The sequence below is a fragment of the Sander vitreus genome, chromosome 20 (genome assembly GCF_031162955.1).
Source record: "Sander vitreus isolate 19-12246 chromosome 20, sanVit1, whole genome shotgun sequence".
Taxonomy (NCBI): domain Eukaryota; kingdom Metazoa; phylum Chordata; class Actinopteri; order Perciformes; family Percidae; genus Sander; species Sander vitreus.
The window spans coordinates 15,247,359-15,266,886 of NC_135874.1; the positions used below are offsets into that span (position 1 = coordinate 15,247,359).

Below are 19,528 nucleotides of genomic sequence, written 5' to 3' on the forward strand. Positions count from 1 at the left end.
TACCCTATAGATTACTACCATATATTCCATGACCTAATGTAAGCCTGTACTGAAACATAATTAAAACAAAAACCTCTCCAGATGTTACTCCCCAGGGCTTCTGACATCATGTAGTTTCTGGTTGAATGTTTAACTGTTCATAATAATTCACCAAGGATAGGGGCTATAGGCTATCATGTGATTTATTATCTCAAATAAGAGAAATATTATAGTTATAAAAGAGTAACAAATTGCTCTTTTCAAAGGTATAGCTCTGAAAACATATATTCTATCACAATCACTAAAAGCCTATAGCCATGTGTCATATTGATTTATTGACTATGTAGGCCTATAAATGTCAGTCATTGATCAGACACCAAGTTAGATGCCAGTGCCACATAAGACTGATAATTATTTGCAAGACAATAATGACCATTTTCTCAGCTTTCAAGTTATGGTATGACAGGATACATATAATGCTGTAAGACTAGGATATGCTTTTACAGATTTCAGATTTAGGTGATTTTTTAATTTATTAAAATCATGTTATTTCAAATTATATTAATGGAAGACAGATAGGTTGGCTCTGGGGGTCTAACACATATGAAAAGTGAAAATAAAACTTAGAGATGTAGTTTTGGGAGGAATATCACAGCACACACAATGTCATCGAGGAAATACTCTGAATTTGAAATAATGCAGAGATGTTTCTCTAGCCATTACTAAATATTCTACATCCATGTATGGGATTTGACCTAACATGCTATGAGATCATTGTGTGTTGTGATGATGACCCAATGTGTCAGTGACTTGTGACAGACAATCTGCCAATATTCACAACTTAACTCAATCACAAACTGCACCTTAAACTACTATCTTAGACTTAGACTTAGACTTAGACTTCTCTTTATTGATCCTTTTGGGATGGAAGGAAATTAGATTTCCAGCAGCAGATTTCAGCAGCATATAAAACACTCTTTAAATAAAGAGGTATAAAAAATACAGTATAGGGAAAATACAGTATAACAATAACAATAACATTTTAGCTAAATATTGTTTACAAAAAGTAAACAAACAGTAAACAACAATAAACTACAGATAAATAAATATATAGGACTGTGTATGGTATTGTGTTATTATACAGTTAATAAATACTGATCTGTACTGAAAGTTATCAAAAAGGGGGTTGCATTTAGAAAATTCCCTTTGGAGTGGAGTAGGCTTATATCCGAAAAATGCAGTCTCTGTGTCAGTGTTTTTAAATGTGTTGTGTGTTCATTTTGAGACAATGACAATAGTCCCAGGATTATTTGTCTCGATATGAGAATAAAAACACTTTGATGTTTCCGCATACAGCTAAGTCAGCTTCTGACAATACAGAAAACAAGGACATCCCGTTCCCACGATCCAAAAAGCACTCACCTTGCACAGGTGATCCACGGGAATATAGCCTACAGTAAGTTATATGACTGACAGCTGGAAACCAAACATTCGTGTCTGAATCTAGCTCGCTCCTCCCTTATGGGGCCCTCCGCGGCCAATAGCGTGTCTCTCCTGCAGATAGACCATAGTGTGTCTCCTTCCAGCTCCAGTCCCCGCAGAGTAAAAGTCACGTTGGAAGGAAAAGGGGAGAGAGATATCTACTTACAGCTGCTGTCAGATATCCGATCGCATTCGCATGGCGAGGAGGTAACCTGATCGATCTGGGAGGAGTGACTTTACCAGGGAAGGCTTGAACAAAAAAATGTCTTCTTCTTCGGCCGGAGAAGTCACAACAGCAAATGACATCAAGAGGGAAAATGTGAAGGAGGTGGATAAGCGGGAGTGCATCAAGCTTGTGGCGCTGGACGCGGCGGAGTTGTCCATGGAGCGCAACACGGACACGGTGCGCACGGAGCTGTTGGTGAGCGCCGCTTCCTCTCTGGCTTTCTCCCCGGAGCAAGTGGCGTGTGTCTGCGAGGCTTTGCAGCAGGGAGGTAATGTGGACCGGCTGGCCAGGTTCCTGTGGTCCCTTCCACAGAGTGACCTGCTACGCGGCAACGAAAGCATCCTGAAAGCCCAAGCCCTCGTTGCTTACCACCAGGCTCGGTATCAGGAGTTGTACAGTATTTTGGAGAACCACAGTTTCAGTCCGTCCAACCACACCTTTCTGCAAGATCTATGGTACAAGGCCCGGTACACCGAGGCGGAGAAGGCGAGGGGGAGACCCCTGGGCGCCGTGGACAAGTACCGGATCCGGAGAAAGTACCCTCTCCCCAGGACTATCTGGGACGGCGAGGAGACTGTGTATTGTTTCAAGGAGAGGTCCCGAAACGCGCTGAAGGATCTGTATAACCAGAATAGGTACCCCTCTCCTGCCGAGAAAAGAAACCTCGCCAAGATTACAGGACTCTCCTTGACCCAGGTCAGCAACTGGTTCAAAAACAGGAGACAGAGAGACAGAAACCCGTCCGAGGCACAATCAAAAAGGTGAGGAAACAAAAGGATCAAGCCACATACTATTTCAGTCAAACTTCATATAAAACAAATGATGAAAATATTTCTGAGTCTGCTGTGCGTTAAAGGCGCATTCAAACAGAATCAGAATCATTTAAATAAAGTATTAGAAAGCTTTCTTTCGTGGAAGGGCGCTTATAGTTTACAACCATTCACTCTCAGACATTGACAATACTCAGTGTATTTCATAATGTCCCGTCGGACTCCTTTATGAGACGTGACAATGTGAATCATGAAAGGTTGATAATTAAGAAACAAAAAAGTGTGCGTAAAAGGGTTTGGAGCACGCTTTTACTGTTTTGAAATATGAAGCGGTTGCCATTCAGATCCTGTTTCAAGTGTACTGGTGCTAAGGGGCATGGAAACCATAAGCAACTAAATAACATAGCAACTTCTACACTTCAGTGATTTGACTGTCACACACGAGAAATTGCTAACTTTGAAGAAACAATTAACAAGTTACTTTAATTTATTCTTATCTGATTGTAGTGTGTGTGTGTGTGTGTGTGTGTGTGTGTGTGTGTGTGTGTGTGTGTGTGTGTGTGTGTGTCAAAGATGAACACACACACAAACACAGTAGCGCGTGCACGTGTTCCCAGCACATAAATAATTTTCATTGTCACTTTTTTCCCTCTCAGATCAAAAAGGATATCAAAGCCCCCATCAGCTCCTGCGTTTCATTTTATAATCCTCCACACAAACAGACAGACATGTAGCTTCTTTCATGTTTCTCTCTCTGTGAACAAAGCTGACGCGCACCTGGTGGAGGTGACCTCTCTCTCTCTCTCTCTCTCTCTCTCTCTCTCGCTCTCTCTCTCGCTCTCTCTCTCGCTCTCTCTCTCTCTCACACACACACACACACACACATTATAGATTACATTTAAGTCGCTCCTAAAATTATTTAGAAACAATGTCTTAGTTTATAAACTTTATTTTCAATAAATCGTCTCATATTTGTAGCAACTAATTTACTTATATACTATTTTCCTGGAAGTGACTGTGATGTGTGTGTGTGTGTGTGTGTGTGTGTGTGTGTGTGTGTGTGTGTGTGTGTGTGTGAGAGAGAGAGAGAGAGAGCGCGCAGGGGGTGCAGCTGTTTAGATCAATCTTTAAAAAAAAGCTCGTTCATTAATAAGCTAACTACTTCTATGTCGTTTTAGGACTTCATGGAAACAGAACAATATGGATTTAAAATGGCAGCACCATTTTAAATTGAGAAAGAAAATTCGAGTAGGCCTACATACTCTCAGCCATTTGTTTTGTCACTGCCACCACTGCTGGCAGTTTGTCGCACCAGCATTTATTGCGCCAAATGGTTGCACGGTTGTTGACGTTGGTTGGTTGTTGTCAGTGTAGCTCTCCATGAGGTAAGGGCGCTACACATTCACAAACACAGCCTGCTCTTCAAAGCTGTGTAATAATACAGTAACAAATGTGACTCTGGAAAGTTGTGGGTGGAAAGGAAATAAATGCCAATATACAATTTGTATTTTGTTGAATTTGAGTTGTAATAGTGCTTTAGAGTGTGTTCTCGAAAGGAGAAATTACTTTATATCTATATCAGGAACATGCACATTTTCCAATCTTATCTAAGTTTTTTATTCAAAAGGGGGCTTGAAGTCAAATTATAACAGTAATTCCTTTGTTGTTTTCCTTGTTTTGTGACACACCATTTGTCTTTTTTCACAGTGAATCTGATGGAAACCACAGCACAGAGGATGAGTCGAGCAAAGGCAATGAGGAGTTGTCTCCCCGACCCCTCTCTAACTCCTCAGATGGGGTAATCCCCCATGGGACCCTTCCAATTCAAACAGGGCCTCTGGACAGTGGGGTGGTCATCCAACAGATTGGGGACATCAAACTGCCCCCTGGATCCAGCAGTGGCAGTCTCTACAATGGAAGTCTAGTGACCAGTAACCCCTCCTCCACTGTGTTTCACAATGGTGGCTCATCTTACCTCCACACACCTGGAAACATCCTCTTCAACGGGCTCAATTTAGGCATCCAGCCCTTGGCCTTCAACCCTCTGAGACCGTCTGGAGGGGTGCTGCTGGGGAGCTCTGGTATGGACATGCAGATGCAGACAGGACAGGAGAAGGGACTGGGCAATTCTGCTGAGGACTCTGCCCTCCAGTATGCCTCCTACTCGGGTTGTGTGAACGGAGCAGAGGTGAAGTTGGAGGGGGTTCACACCATGGCTGCCCAGAACGGAGGCTCCTCTGTGCTCACGTTCAGCTCCTCGTCAGGTGCGCTGCAGCTGGGTGGCTACAGTCTGGTCCAGGTACCAAGTGGGGTCTCTGACAGCGATGGCAGCTCATTACTCAACAGCAACGTAGGTCTTCCTCCACTGCAGCTCTCTTCCCGCTCATCTTCCTCAACAGTCACACAACAAGGTGGGTTCAGAAAACATACTTGTTTGGTTGTAATAACCTTGTTATGTTTACTTCAAAGTTATGAAGCAATAATGTAGCAATGCTACGCGTCTCGGGTGGTTTGTCAACAGGTCTCTACTACGTCCACCCAATATATCTGAGCTGCTTTATTCTTAGCTTGTCTGTGTTTGGGCCGTAGCCCAAAGGGCCAATACTACACATAACACAGAGCAGAAGAAACAGGGTAGGGCCCCACACAAACACACACACACACACACACACACACACACACACACACACACACACACACACACACACACAGAAGACGGTGGTCCTTTGAAACCCCCAGAGATGAATAAAAACAAGCTCTGAAGTCACCATCACTCATCATCATTGCACTCTTGATCTGCAGAGCAGGGAGGAGGGGAAATATGTTTCAGACAATCAGAGGCCATGAAGCGCACTAACAGGGAATAAGCCAGTACAGCACTTACTTTGACATAAAGCAGAGAATCTACACCAGGATGAATAATAAGGAAAAACAGAAAATTGCAGCTTGCTGTTGAGTCCTGGCAGGCTCTTGCACTCATTCTCTAGGGGGCACCACAGGGTCGGGCTTAAAGAGCACAAAGTGTGTGAGACACACAACAGCAATTTCAGGGCCAAGGCCTGCTGTAAATGAAACGTATAATACTGTGAGGAATGAGAAGGGGAACCAGCAATGGGAATAGGATCTAATGTGGAGGTAGAGGGACTGTATGTATTCATCCATTGTTGTATTACCACAGGTACCATGCCTCTGAACAATGTAGCAGTGAGTTCCTCCAGTGACGACTCGTTCCAGCAGCAGGACAAGCTGACCATGACATCCCTGCACCACAGCACAGTCCTCTACAGCATGAGCAACACCGGCCAGCAGGCCATCAAGAAGGAGCCTCTGGAGGGAGGCGTGTACTCCTCGTACCACCACGGGCTCCATCTGGACCCTAGTGGTCAGCTCAGCTACACCACCCCCAACTCAGAAGAGGTTCCTTCCAGCCAAGGTCCCACCTTGAACACAGAGGTCTCCGCTGTCAGCTCGTCCAGCCCTGAGCCAGAGGTCTACACCACCCTCACTGTCAGCACGCCCCTGATGGCTCAAACGGACCCCGGCAGCCACCACCTCCAGCCCGCAGAGTATCTCAGGGGCCACGAAGTCCGGGGGCCCTCCTCACATCTGATGGGCCCCTGCATGAACAACAACTACATGAACCTTGTAGAGAACAAGGTGGACGGCACGGGCTCAGGAGGCGTGAGTGAGATGGTGCGGGCGATGTGTGGGGAGATGGAGGCTGTGGAGGGGAAGGAGCTAGCCAAACTACAGACAGTGCAGATGGAGGAGGACATGGCTGACCTTTAACCTCTCTCCTCTCGCAGAAGCACTCATGTCCCCTCAAGCAGTGATATGGTGAACCTTTTTACTTTTGTGTGCGTGTGTGTGTGTGTGTGTGTTTTTTTTACCATTCATTTCCTCTAAATGTTAAATTATTTGTGTTCATTTTACTTTTACAATGCACTCTATTGTCAGAGGGGAGCCCTGTGGGTGAGCATTATCAGTTTATGATAAAAAATAAAAAAAAGTCTATTACATGTTTTAAAAGCCCCGTTCATAAGATGAAACATAACGACTGTTACATGCTAACAGAAGAAGTCGCTGTATGTGTTCGAGCCATGTTTAAATGTGCATTTTTATAGACAACACCTGCTACTTCCCGTTGAGTGGGTTTGATCTGTAGGAGCAGGTGCTGGAATGCCTCGAGTCATGTGACCAGGATGTTCCTCCAAACTAAATGCGTCATATGGGTCAAACCAAAAAGGTCATTCAGTAGGGGGAAGAGGGAGAGAGCCTCTGTGAAAACAGTCAGATAAACAGCGACAGCTTTACGAAAGGACTAGGAAAAAGTGTCCTTCAGTAATCACGTTAAATTTTCTGAAGATCTCTCAAGTCACTGCAAAACCCTGTTATTGTGCTTTACATCATACCAAATGAACTAGGAGTGTTGGACTAGAGTTAAGACGAATGTGCCTTTCTGCTTCTTAAAATACACAATGGCATTGATCTGTTTTGGCATTTGCACTACCATGATGACATTACAATGTAACATGTTTCAAACAGCCTTCATGTTGGAGGGTTTGTCATGACTGACACACCTCAACAAATGCACACTATTTCAGTGATGACTCAAATTTCAAGCCTCATCGTCAACCTGTGAGACCAAGATATGAATGAAGATCTAAAGGTCACGTTGTCGGTTCACATTTTCGTCGAATGTTGTTTATAATGCTGCAACTCATAGTATGTTAACTAGATGTGATGATGCTATACTATATCCTGTTTCATTTTGATGTGTCTATCCAAATGTCAGTAAACATTAATGATATTTTTCTATAAAGGGATTGTAATAGTCTCTTTTTGCATGGCGTCATAATGTTTTGGACACTAGTGCCTTTTACTTTTGTTTTGTGAATAACACTGAAAGTAAGATCAGTCGTAGCTCTTGGTTGGCGTGCAGGCTGTGACATTGCAGCTTCAGAGATTTACCACCACCGTCGCCATCACTGGCACATTTGTTGGATGTCAGTTGAGAGAAAGACAAGAGAATGTGGAGCCCATTTGGCAAGTGTGTCCAGTGCTTTTCACAACAGGAGCCTAATTCCTCGCTGTCATACATGACCATAATAGCACATTTCAGCCTCACAGCCAACTCACACCATGTGCATCTATCTGTGCATCGCATGTCTTCATACAAGTGGACTAGTAATACTTTTCTTTGGATTCATGACATAATCCCATCAATTGGAATGAATGTTTCAATGAAAGTATCCTTAGTGCTTTAATGTCATACCAAAAATGAGTCGTGGGCAAATAGAATAAAACTGATGGTCATTTGTTTTGTTTTTTTAATCTTAGTTTGAATTATATGTTTGTTATCTGAAATTATGTGAATGTATTTTTCTAAATCTCCATACTGCAATAAAAGTTTATATTTATAAAAACACAAGACAGATATATTTTAAATTATTTCTAACAAATTTAGCTTCAAGATGACTGATGATGATGGTGATCACCATGACTGGTGATGCTCTTGAGTTTTTTTGTTTGTTTTTTTTGTTTGTTTTTTACATTTTAGGCATAGAATATGCCTGTAATAAATGTAAGTTCATGCCAGACAAAAAGCATATGTCTTCCCAACATTTAAGAGTCCTATGTTGCCAAACTGTGAGGATGGGGGGGTGTAATCCAGCAAGCCTGGTGCTGCTCTCTGCAAACCTGCAGTGATCGTTTGCACATGCCTGGCAACCTGGAGTTCATTAGCCCTCCTTTTCTCATCTCTGCCCCTGTAATTCAAATAAACAGCAATGAGATTTCCAGAGGCAAAGCTCCTTTTGGGTGGGGGGTCTGCAGCTCCCCACAGCTCAGGCCAATCCAGTGGATTTTTCCCCAAGCGAAGGCCGAACAACCTCCCCAACTACAGTATACTGCTACTTCAACATGTGGAACAATGAATTTAAGGTGCTGTCACTCAGATACTGAGTCTCTATCCAGTAAAGTGCCTGAACTCCACTCATGGCTTGAGGGGATTCTACTTAAATTCATGAATTTTCACCCAATGCTTGTTTGCTCAGTGGTCACTGAGTCACAGGTAAACACAGGTGTGACAGTGGTCACAGTGGTAAAATGGAGACAAAGTTTGACAAATGGACACACAGCAAGGGATTTTATTTTATTCACAGCGTGTCTGTGGTGGATTATAGGAGTTGTCCTTTCAGCGGATCCTGGCTGGAGGAGTTATATATGATCTAACTGATGACCTAAATAAACAGAGGCTGTTTGTCTGTGCTCACTGTTGAGGCACAGAGAAAGAAAGAAAAAATGGGAGAGACTAGCGGGAAAGGGAGGGAGAGGCAGGCAACCGGGATAAAGTTACCTGTGCACAGGTGACCTCGTCGCCATGGGCAGTGGATTAGCTGATTGTTAGGTATCAGGTAACTCCTCCTGTAATATTGAAGAGGGTGAAAACAGCTTTGTTGGAGCCCAGAACAATATCCCATTTGCAGCATGGTCTGTGGGTCTCACGGGGAGGGGGCCACAGAAAACTCCAAATTCCACCTTTGTATTGTGCCTATAAATTAGACAGGAAAGGAGCACAATTGTTCCCTCAAAGAAGATGTGTGGTACATTTTTCATGGGGTCTGAGGACAGCTAGTTGCTGTTTTTTTAAATGTCTTTTACTGCTCCCTTTATGTGTGAAAATCAGGACATGCCTATATCTAAATAGTAGTGGATAATTGTTATCCACAATTTCAAACATGCAACGTAAAACATACTTGGGTGTGCAGTAAAAAAGGGGGGAACTCCCCCAGAACTCAAGCCTTATTAAAAACACTGACCTCTGATCTTTCAGATGGTTTCAAAGCTGACATTTAATGCGCTGCAGCAGACTGCAAGCCATATGTAACATGACCTGGGGAGCACGGTACTCCACTGCTCCACGTCCCACTAATGAGAGGGCAGGGGTCAGCGGGTACCAGCCTGCTCGCACAGACCCACCACTACTGGCCAAGGCCTGGGGAGAGGACTTCTCCCTGCTGGCAGAAACTAAATCTACTCTCGGCTCTTCCGAGGTTGTGGAAAGTAGGTGGTGTTTATGAACCAGAAGGAATACATGTCCTCAACCCTTGTAACTTTTTCTCTTACCTCCACTTAAAATAATTGAGTTGTTGCTTGGCAGGGTAGAAGGTATGTGCACTTCATCATCCAGTAAGGGAAAGGAAAGTTGCAACGAGCATGATTCACTGGTTTGTTCTACAAAGACAGAAAGCACAAGTCATAGGGATAGTTTGAAGTGTGCATGTGTGAATGTGACACACTCACACATGCTCACACAGAGGCAGCAGCTGGGAGGCAGCATCAGGTCCAACACCACAGTATTTCCCAAAGAGAAAAACAGCACTTTGTAACAGGAGCAGTAGCAGTGGACACACACACACACACACACACACACACACACACACACACACACACACACACACACACACCTGCTCAACTGTCTGCCTTCTAAAACTTTGTCATTTACTAAAACAAATGCGACAACTCATCCTCTGAGGAGTTACATTTTGACTTGTATGATAGCACTATCATGGCGCCCCCTCCCTGCCAACAGGCATACATGGTATACACATTTCGTTTAAATCCTTCCTTTTGTTTATTTATGTGTTTGTCTGCCCATCTGGTTTGTTTACTTACTCCAGTCCTGCAGCAAAAACAACAACAATCCCTAAACAAAGTATGTGTTTACCGAGCAAAGCACTGTAAAAGCCGAGGCCATAATTGCATATTTGTGGAGGTGGTCCTCTGAGGAAATGCGTAATGATTTTGATGGGGGGCTAACCCCAGTGCACTTGTACCAGGTCTAATTTTCCAACATGACAGGAAACTCTGTTAAGCTGATAATTGCAGCTCCAATTTCATTTAACTCACTCATGTCAACAGTTGTGTTTTGTTTTGAGAGAAGGCGCTGCTTTTTTTCTCACTGCCTTTCACCTCACAGAATAAACCGCTTTAACTCTTAATTAAAGACACATTTAGGACATCTTGGATTAACCAGAAACTGTAAACCAATGATGTACTATCGATTAGATTAATCAATTTGTGCAGTTTGTTAAATGTAAAGCCAATTCTTATGTATTTTGTGATATCGTATAAGTCTATCAGAAAATAAATAAATTCCCACGTGCGTATGTAAGAATGTTTATGAAAAACAAGCTTGACTTATAGGCCTACATTAAGATGCTTGTTCATGTTGATGTTTTTAATAAATACATCCATTTTAATTGTATTTTTTTCTCTCACAAAAAAACAAAGAAGAAAAAACCCTGGTGATCAAATCGGACATTTGTCACATAGGCTAATATAAACCGTATGGGCTTTGTCCCAATCGATACAGCTGAAATAGCACTTCGGATTTAGAAGAGTGAAAACCATCTGTTCAGTGAGCCAGTGGTCGTTTCAGTTTTCCTCCATTTTCCAAAAAAAAAAAAAACTCTCCAATAGGAAAAACGGGCTTTTTGGATGACATTTTTATGAAGTGCTTTCTGGTGCTTTGAGTTGAGACTTTTTCGTTTCTCTCGTTTTCTCTCACAGGACCGGAGTGGAAGTCACCGTTACATTCGTTTGCATGGTGCAACGAATTTCTCTAATACAGCTAATGCATCTAATTAATAATTAATACGTCGTTTTCACCTCCAGATTGCTATCATGAGGTGGAATAATTCAACAAGCAAATGGTCCACATTTCTCTTGAGGCCTACCTCACATTAAACCAGTTTAATGAGAAATGGCAAAACGTTTATTTTCTCGGTGTGAAAACACTGTGACTCATTTGAGTTTCCCTGAAAAGCAATGACTAAAACCTGGAACATCTATGATATTTAAGAGCCCTCCGCTTCCAGGAGAGACAGGCTGAAATAATACGAGTGTTTTTTTTTTGTTTGAGGTAACAGAGGACTTTATAACGGAGAGGAAATACAGAGAATAAGGAATCCCTGCTTCCTTAAAGTCCCACTTTGAGAGGAGTAACGAGTGATAGTCTATCTAAGTAGCCTATTGCATTGTATGAGGAGCCCAGCACTGGCCGTGGCAGAGGCGGAGAGTCCACATCTTGAAATAATCTCGCCCCCCGGGCTGCTCGGGTTAAAGGAGGAGGCGCGGCGCAATGTGGTAGAGATATTAGAGAAACTCGAGAGCCGCTCATCAGACAGCTCATTTACTGAAGCACTGAGGTTTTACACACAGCCCGAGTGCTGCCATAGACCCGAGCTCAAGTGGCCTGAGGGCCTGTGTCCAACATTTAGGCTACACGAGAAGATATATTAATTTAATCATGTTTAAACAACATGGCATGAATGTTGAGACAGCAGGCCTTTTGCCTAGAAACATGAAAATGAAGCTTTTTTTAAAATCAACTTTACATTTATATAATGTAAATAGTAACATGTAACATCATTGACGTTTTTATTCATTAGGCTATTGTAAAAATGGTATGTGTCTATTGATCATCTGCAGGCTGATGACACTGCTACAAACAACGAAAAAAAAAAAATGAACCCCAAAACCTCACAGATATTGTTAAATAACAGAGACTTCGGGTGTGATTCAGCCAATAATCTGAGATTTCCTCCAGATAAACTGTCATCTCAGCACGGTGAGATACAGTACATGGCATCCATTCAGGAGGAAATTAGCTGTTTAGGTCCAGTCTAGCAGGTTATGTGATAAATAGTCATAAATTATATGACAAAGTTTGACCTGCTATTTATTTGATTTGACATTAAAACAAAAAGGAGCATATATTCAACGGCTTGACCAAACCTGATTCTCCACCAGTCATTCTGCCTGATTTACATTTTAATGTTTTCATATGCCCACATTGTTGAGATTTTTTTGAATTTTGGAAATCATCTTAAACTTATTTGTCCATAAAATAATGTAGGTTAAATTAGAAATATGGGCTATTCCAGAGTGGAGCTGGTCAGGACAGATCTCTGTTTTTTTCAGGTGTCTGTCGCCACAAAAACAAAACATTTTCTTTATAGTTAAAATATATATATATATATATATATATATATATATATATATATATATATATATATATATATATATATATAGGGCATATATATAATTATAATTTTCTAGGCCAAATCTTGTTCCTTAACCTATTGAAAGGGAGTTTGGTTGCAGACTCAGGTGCAGATAAATAATGTGATCTATATGGCTCAAACCAACAACTGCACCACCAAGAACCAGTGTGGGAGAGAACTCATTTACTAATGGATTGGTTTAGTGTTTCACCCCACAGAAAACAATGGAGCCAGTGCTGTGCCCGTCTAATCCTGGAAATATAAATGTAGGCTACAGACTGAAAGGAACTCTTCAAACACAGGAAATAAGGATAAAACAACAAATAAAATGAATCTGTTGTATCTGACCGCACGGTATTTAATATTCATTTTTAAATCTATAAACAAATGCGAGGACATTTTCTGTATAAACAAAACTGACTCTCACTAATACAGCAACAACATTGCAGCTTGACATAAGTCCAAATTCTGAAACGTCTTTATTTTGCCAATGTATACTAAGAGGGAAGTGTGAAGGCTGCGAAATATGTGCGTGTTTGTCCGGTATTTCCAATCCTGATTGATTTTAGTAGACCATGTGGCATTTCATCTCAGTCACACACACACACACGCACGCACGCACACACACACACACACACACACACACACACACACACACACACACACACACACACACACACACACACACACACACACACACACACTGGTGGTCTATGTCCCATAACACGTTTGGCAGGTAGTAGGCTATAGGTTTTTCATATAAAAGACGTGCGTAATGGCACGCATGGACCTAACAATCATAGGAACTTATTAAATTATATCACCTCATAAAATAAACGCCTTCGGTAACTAGTAGACTATAAAGGGGATACAACAAAATGTTCAATCTGCATGTAATTAAGGTGGTGGTGGGCGTCACCCATGATCAGCTGTGATGGTAAATAAACCTCCAGTTGGTGAAAAAGCATAAAAATAACCAAAAGATTTTTTATTTTATGTAGGCCTATAGTTTTTTATTATTATTAAAATGCTTTGTACTACCATCGGTTGATTATGTGAGCGGTTTCAGCCTTTAAAAGTGGATGAACTTTCCATCACAGATAGAAAGCTTTGTGTTTTTTGTGGGTTTACCCTCCACTGACTGTGATTATACTGATAACGTATGGAGATGCAGTGTGTGGTTTGACTCACGTGGGAAATCTGGAAGCCTATATGGTCGCCACCATTACAGAAGATGTATATTCAGAACAGGTTAATAAGGCTTTTTAAGAGGTCTGTAATAATTGATTAGTGTTTAGGTGCTGCTCTGCTCCCTCAGCTGCAGCGGGAGAGGGACTGTGGGGGCGGGAGGTGGGAGCGCTCCAATTTCAGCCCCTGACGCACTGCCTCTGGGGAGGAAACGGAGCTGCAAACTCAGTCCTGCTCTGCTGTACACGGTGCAGGGCAGAGGGAGAGCCAATCACCGAAACGCACAGGCTCCCTTTAAGCCTGACATATCTCCAACAGGAACAAATTGTCCCAACAATCAACATCCCAATCTGCTGTGCGCATCAGGGGCTGGAGTGGAGTGGATAGCCTATAGGCCTGTGCTGCGCGGACGGATTGCGCTGGATTGCATCGCGACAAGAAACTATAAACAAAGAAAATAAACGACAGCTATCGTTTTGGATACCAACGTTTTAGGCGGAGGAGCGAGCTCGGACATCATGTCTATATTACCGTCATTCGGGTTTACGCAGGAGCAAGTGGCGTGCGTTTGCGAGGTGTTGCAGCAGGGAGGAAACCTGGAGAGGCTCGGTCGCTTCCTGTGGTCTCTACCCGCTTGTGATCACCTCCACAAGAACGAAAGCGTCCTCAAAGCCAAGGCGGTGGTGGCCTTTCATCGGGGGAATTTCAGAGAGCTTTACAAGATCCTGGAAAGTCACCAGTTTTCTCCGCACAACCACCCGAAACTGCAGCAGCTCTGGCTGAAGGCGCACTACGTGGAGGCGGAGAAGCTGCGCGGCCGGCCGCTCGGAGCTGTTGGGAAATACCGGGTGAGGAGGAAATTTCCGCTGCCCCGTACGATATGGGACGGCGAGGAGACCAGCTACTGCTTTAAAGAGAAGTCCAGGGGCGTCCTGAGAGAGTGGTACACGCACAATCCCTATCCGTCCCCGCGGGAAAAGAGAGAGCTGGCCGAGGCCACAGGACTGACCACCACGCAGGTCAGCAACTGGTTCAAAAACAGACGGCAGCGAGACAGAGCCGCAGAGGCGAAGGAGAGGTACGTGGAACTGACACAGCATCGGTGCTGCCTGTCATTCATATTATTTGCATGTTTCAACAGCAAATTAAGGTAGACCTACGAGTCAAAATGAAATATTGCCAAAATGTGGCTAGCAGCCAAAGTATAAGAAAATGCAGGACGCACAGACTTCATAGTCATACTGCAAGAAAGTGGCAAAGTAGAAACATTTTTTTTTAGATAGAAGTTTCAACGTGTTTTTTTATTCATTTTGGATAGGTCTATGTCTATACCCCAAATCAGACAAGTCCTGGTAAGAGTGATTGTGGGTAAACAGAAGTGTGTTGTTGACAAATAAACATGGGCTTTCTTCGACAGAAACTGTCCCGTAACATCAACTTAACATTTTAACATAACATACATTAAATACTGATACATGAAGATAACGTGGTGTTTAATAATGTTGGGGGGAAAAAAATGTAAAAAGCAATAGTAGCCTATATTTTTTGAGAACTTTCTAGTTTTGAGATATAAAGGTTAAACATGGGTTAGCCTACTGTGGAGTAAAATAACACGTGGTTTAACAGGCTTTTTAAGTTATCGGGAAATATCATCCAACAAGAGAAATAAAATATGTAGCCTATATAAAATTGAAGAGAAGACAAACCTCTAAACCTCTCTGATTAGTTTTGTCTTCAAGGCCAATAGGCTATACTATGTTTGGTGTTACTGCAAAAATAATTATGGCTGTCTTTTATGCTGCCCTTTTATCTCCAAAATATCATGTCAACATACGGATTTAATGCCATCTTCCAAAACGTTTATCTCCTTTCCAGAGAGAACAGTGAAAACAGCAACGCAGGCGGCAACAAACAGAACCAGCTGTCCCCGCTGGACGGAGGAAAGTCTCTCATGTCCAGCTCGGAGGACGAGTTTTCTCCACCTCAGAGCCCCGACCAGAACTCAGCGCTTTTGCTTCAGGGCAACATGAACCACCCCGGGGCCTCCGCTTACCCCATGTCCGGCCTGGGGCCCCCACAGCCGGTACACAGCATGCACGGACACCCGCACCAACTGCAGGACTCCTTGTTGGGACCTCTAACCTCCAGTCTTGTGGATTTGGGCTCTTAAAGAGGCTGCCAGAGTGTTCTATTTTACAACAACAAAAACCCGAAAAAAAGAAGACTGATAAGTGTATCAGATTGAATACATGTATAAAATAACACTATAGTAGCCTACCTTATAATATAGACTGACTTGTCTGTCGTTAAATTTGGTTAGAACAAAATTCCTTTTTGCGCTTAAACATGTATGTCCCCACTGACAGGAGCTTTTCTCATCTCCTGCACATGGAAACCCACAAACAGGGCCTGTCTGAAACTCTTAACTCAACGAAACACTTAACTGGACTGCCCATTTGCTTAATTTATGATATTTTGTTGAGATAAAAGAATTATAGCAATCTCCTGCGATGGAAACTATGAGGTACCGTTTTCATTAGAGTCATGGTAATTAGTTTCCAATAAAACAAAAGTAATACATTTGTCTCTGTGTTATTTGTGTATTTTAAGAAAAAAATAGACAATGTATCCTGGCCCTCAAATATATGCAAACCAAATAATCGTTGACAAATTACCATAAATTAATCGTGAATTGGAGGAAATAATGTAATTCTTTTTTTTTAAATTATTATTATTAGGCCTAATTTTTTGTCGTTGTTGACCTATTTAAATATATTTTGCCTGCTTAAAATGAGTGTATCTTTAAAAAAAAAATGCAAAAATGCCAAGCATCAAATCTACGCTGGTGGGATATGAATCAAACATATTATGATCCATTTTGTGTTAAAGATAAAAGTCTGCTCTCTCTTGTTTTTAATAATAATAATGGTAATTCAAAACGTAGAATACAAACACAGAGTCAAAGGGAAATTTAATTAAATGTGAGTCAACATGAGCATCTGTCTGTCAGGAGGCTGTTGTCTACTCATTTGGTTCCTTTGATTATGCGTCTGGTTTGGCTGAAGGAGAAAGTGTTTTTTTTTTTTATTAGTTTTTCGTCATTTTTAGCCCGAGTGCTGTGGATCATTGGCTTTTTGTTTCCGTGTTTTCTTTGCTCTCTTCGAGAGTTTGTTCTGTCGGTTCCGGGCCATGGGAAACAGCCACCACTCAACCTTTATATACCAGCTCTGGATATTCTAACGCAAACATCCCATATGAAAAAAAAGTTTAAAGTTCACTGCCTCATGAAATCAATACAAATGCCCTGTAAACAAAACAAAACAAAACAAGGTTACATCAATATATTTTCTAAAATACAGTAAAAGTATTAGCAGACATTCCCAGTCTTATCGAGGTCATCATAATAATGTCCATAACAAACAACAACAATGTTATACTAATAATAATAAATAAACTGAATATTTGTAGGATAGAATATGAGAATATGGTGGCCTGAGAGCAGGAATCTGGTGAGGACAGCTCTCCTGTCCCCCACCCCCTACACTCCTCTTTGGGCTCATGTCAGGGTAAATTGTTTTGAGCAGAGAGCACAGAGGATTTCCTGAGCATAATCTGAAACAGTCGCTGCTAGCATTGCTGCCTGATTGCGAAGATTGCAGGGCTGCAGGGCTGCAACGACGGCTTCAGTGGAGGGACCTTGAGGTATTCTGCATCCCAGAGGCCTCTCTCTCTCTCTCTTTCTCTCTCTCTCTCTCTCTCTCTCTCTCTCTCTCTCTCTCTCTCTCTCTCTGCCTGAACCCCTCAGGTCTGCTACAACACCCGGGCTGTGCTCCCCATCTATCACCTAAAGAGATCCATATGGTTGTGTTTGAGTGATGTGTCTGTCTGAATGTCCTCAGCAGACCTTCCATCATCAGGTCTTTTGGTCAGTATTTCTTCTTTTTACATTTTTAATCTATGTGAGAGTTAGTTAAAATTAACAATTCTACATTTTAATATAATGAAGTCAATATCATGAAAAAGGCCTGCATTAAAAAAAAAGTACAGAAGTAGAAGGAGCAAAATGTACTTAAAGTAATATCAGAAATGCCTCTGTCAGTCCTTTATTAGTGTGGATTTTATAGTATTGGATCATTATTACAGATGCACAGCTAATATTAATTACTTTATGTGCCATTTGGTTGTTTAATCCATAACAATGCATTCATGCAATGCATTCATTTTAATAAGTATCAGATAGTGCAGTGAAAAGTTATATTTCCCCCATTCAGCAGAGTAGAAGTGTAAAGTAGCGTAAAATGCCTCCAAATTTTAATTAAAGCCCCTGAAAACTGAGTTTTAAAAGTAAGCTATTTCTCTGAAACATGAAATATGTATGACTAAATGAGCAAAAGTCTAAGTTAAGTTAAGAAAAAACACAATAGGGTATAGTTATTGAGTGTATAACCCTCAAAAATTCATCTTATTTGCTTCATCTGGATTGTGTGGGTGTGGTTTGATCAAATTTGACTGACAGCATTTATCAAACTTAAGCAAACAACCCCACAGCTTTTATCAGAGTTTGATTTAAATGTTGCAAAATGCTGATGGGCTCAATGAATTCCGTGACATCACTTTTTCCATCTGAGTACTGCCACTTCAAACCAATGAAACCAAAATCTCTCATGTGAAAAGATAACAAACTTTTCTAATTTAAGCAGAAAATAGTGTGCTCATATACCATCATCATTTAAGAAATGTTTTCAGGGCCTCAACGTTTGCTACTTAAGTAAATGTATGTAGTTACTGTACATGACAGATTACATCCAGCATTTTAACTTTGAGCTGAAAATAGGAAGAGTTTAATTTCAATATGCCAACAAAAAAGTGACATATGTGTTCTTACAAAATCATTTCTGGCTGAAAAACAAAAAACACATATAGCTGTAGATGATTATTTATATTATACTTTATATAACATTCACAATGTAGCTAAATGAAATGTCCAGTTGTATTTTTGAAATATCAAATTTAAAGTATTAAGGGATTTGTTTTTGTTTTTAAAAAAGAACAGTTTGCCCAGGACAATTTGATTTATTGAAAATACAAATGGTTTAACTTGTGTTTAGAAGTATTTTAAGATAAAAATGTCTACTATAACAACCTACACCTAAATGCATTCCACAATATTGCCCATATGTCATATTCAGCAGAGGCCAGCAGAGAGCAGAGGTCCTGCAGATCACATTTAATTCTGTCCAGAGCACGTGTCCTTGGCACACAGTGTGGCTAAATATTCACAAATTAACAAACAGGTGATCACAAAGCCACCAAAGTGACTCCTCATACCTGTTAATCTAATGACAACATGTCCGGCAGGGTACAGACACAGCAAGGATTAAACAGGCTCTGTGCCACATGACAGAGGGAGGCTATCAGAGTCACCTTCAGGATGTGCAAGAGACTAAAATCAATCCAACACGGAAACTCTGACAGTGCTTTTAATCACGCTCGAAACCTTTGCTTCCGAATCCAGAGGGACAACGTCTACAGCCATAAATCTATCTGCTGTATCAGCCAGTGTGTCTTTCTCTCACCAGCCATGCAACAAGTGTAAGCGGTAGGCGTGCTCCGGCCTATAGACTACATGACAAAGGTTGGAGGTAACGTCAGTCTAAAGCACGCCGGTGCCAGCAACAACAGCTGCTGATGGCAAACAGAGTCCAAGTCATCAAAGGGGCATTTCATTTCTCATAGGCATAAGTGGCAGTGGCTCTAAATCAACAGCAGGAAGGGCCCTGACGTGTGCAAATAAACATGGAGAGTAGCCTGCA

General features: G+C 41.7%; 3 protein-coding genes across 3 annotated transcripts in view; 2 read left to right on the forward strand and 1 right to left on the reverse strand.

The window, feature by feature from the left end:
• Positions 1-1,497, reverse strand: part of mnat1 (MNAT1 component of CDK activating kinase) — a 37,089-nt gene extending 35,592 nt beyond the window's left edge. Inside the window, exon 1 of the mRNA XM_078278005.1 lies at positions 1,402-1,497. The gene's annotated coding sequence lies outside the window, so the exon portion shown is untranslated. The remainder of the gene's footprint in view (positions 1-1,401) is intronic.
• Positions 1,498-1,577: 80 nt separating this feature from the next.
• Positions 1,578-7,888, forward strand: six4a (SIX homeobox 4a). Its single transcript, XM_078278001.1, has 3 exons — positions 1,578-2,448; positions 4,165-4,868; positions 5,636-7,888. The coding sequence occupies exons 1-3, from the start codon at positions 1,724-1,726 to the stop codon at positions 6,244-6,246; spliced, it is 2,040 nt and encodes a 679-aa protein (XP_078134127.1). The 5' UTR covers positions 1,578-1,723; the 3' UTR covers positions 6,247-7,888.
• Positions 7,889-13,912: 6,024 nt separating this feature from the next.
• LOC144535509 (homeobox protein six1b) lies at positions 13,913-16,295 on the forward strand. The gene is made up of 2 exons (XM_078278032.1): positions 13,913-14,793; positions 15,591-16,295. The coding sequence occupies exons 1-2, from the start codon at positions 14,234-14,236 to the stop codon at positions 15,883-15,885; spliced, it is 855 nt and encodes a 284-aa protein (XP_078134158.1). The 5' UTR covers positions 13,913-14,233; the 3' UTR covers positions 15,886-16,295.
• Positions 16,296-19,528: the final 3,233 nt, after the last annotated feature.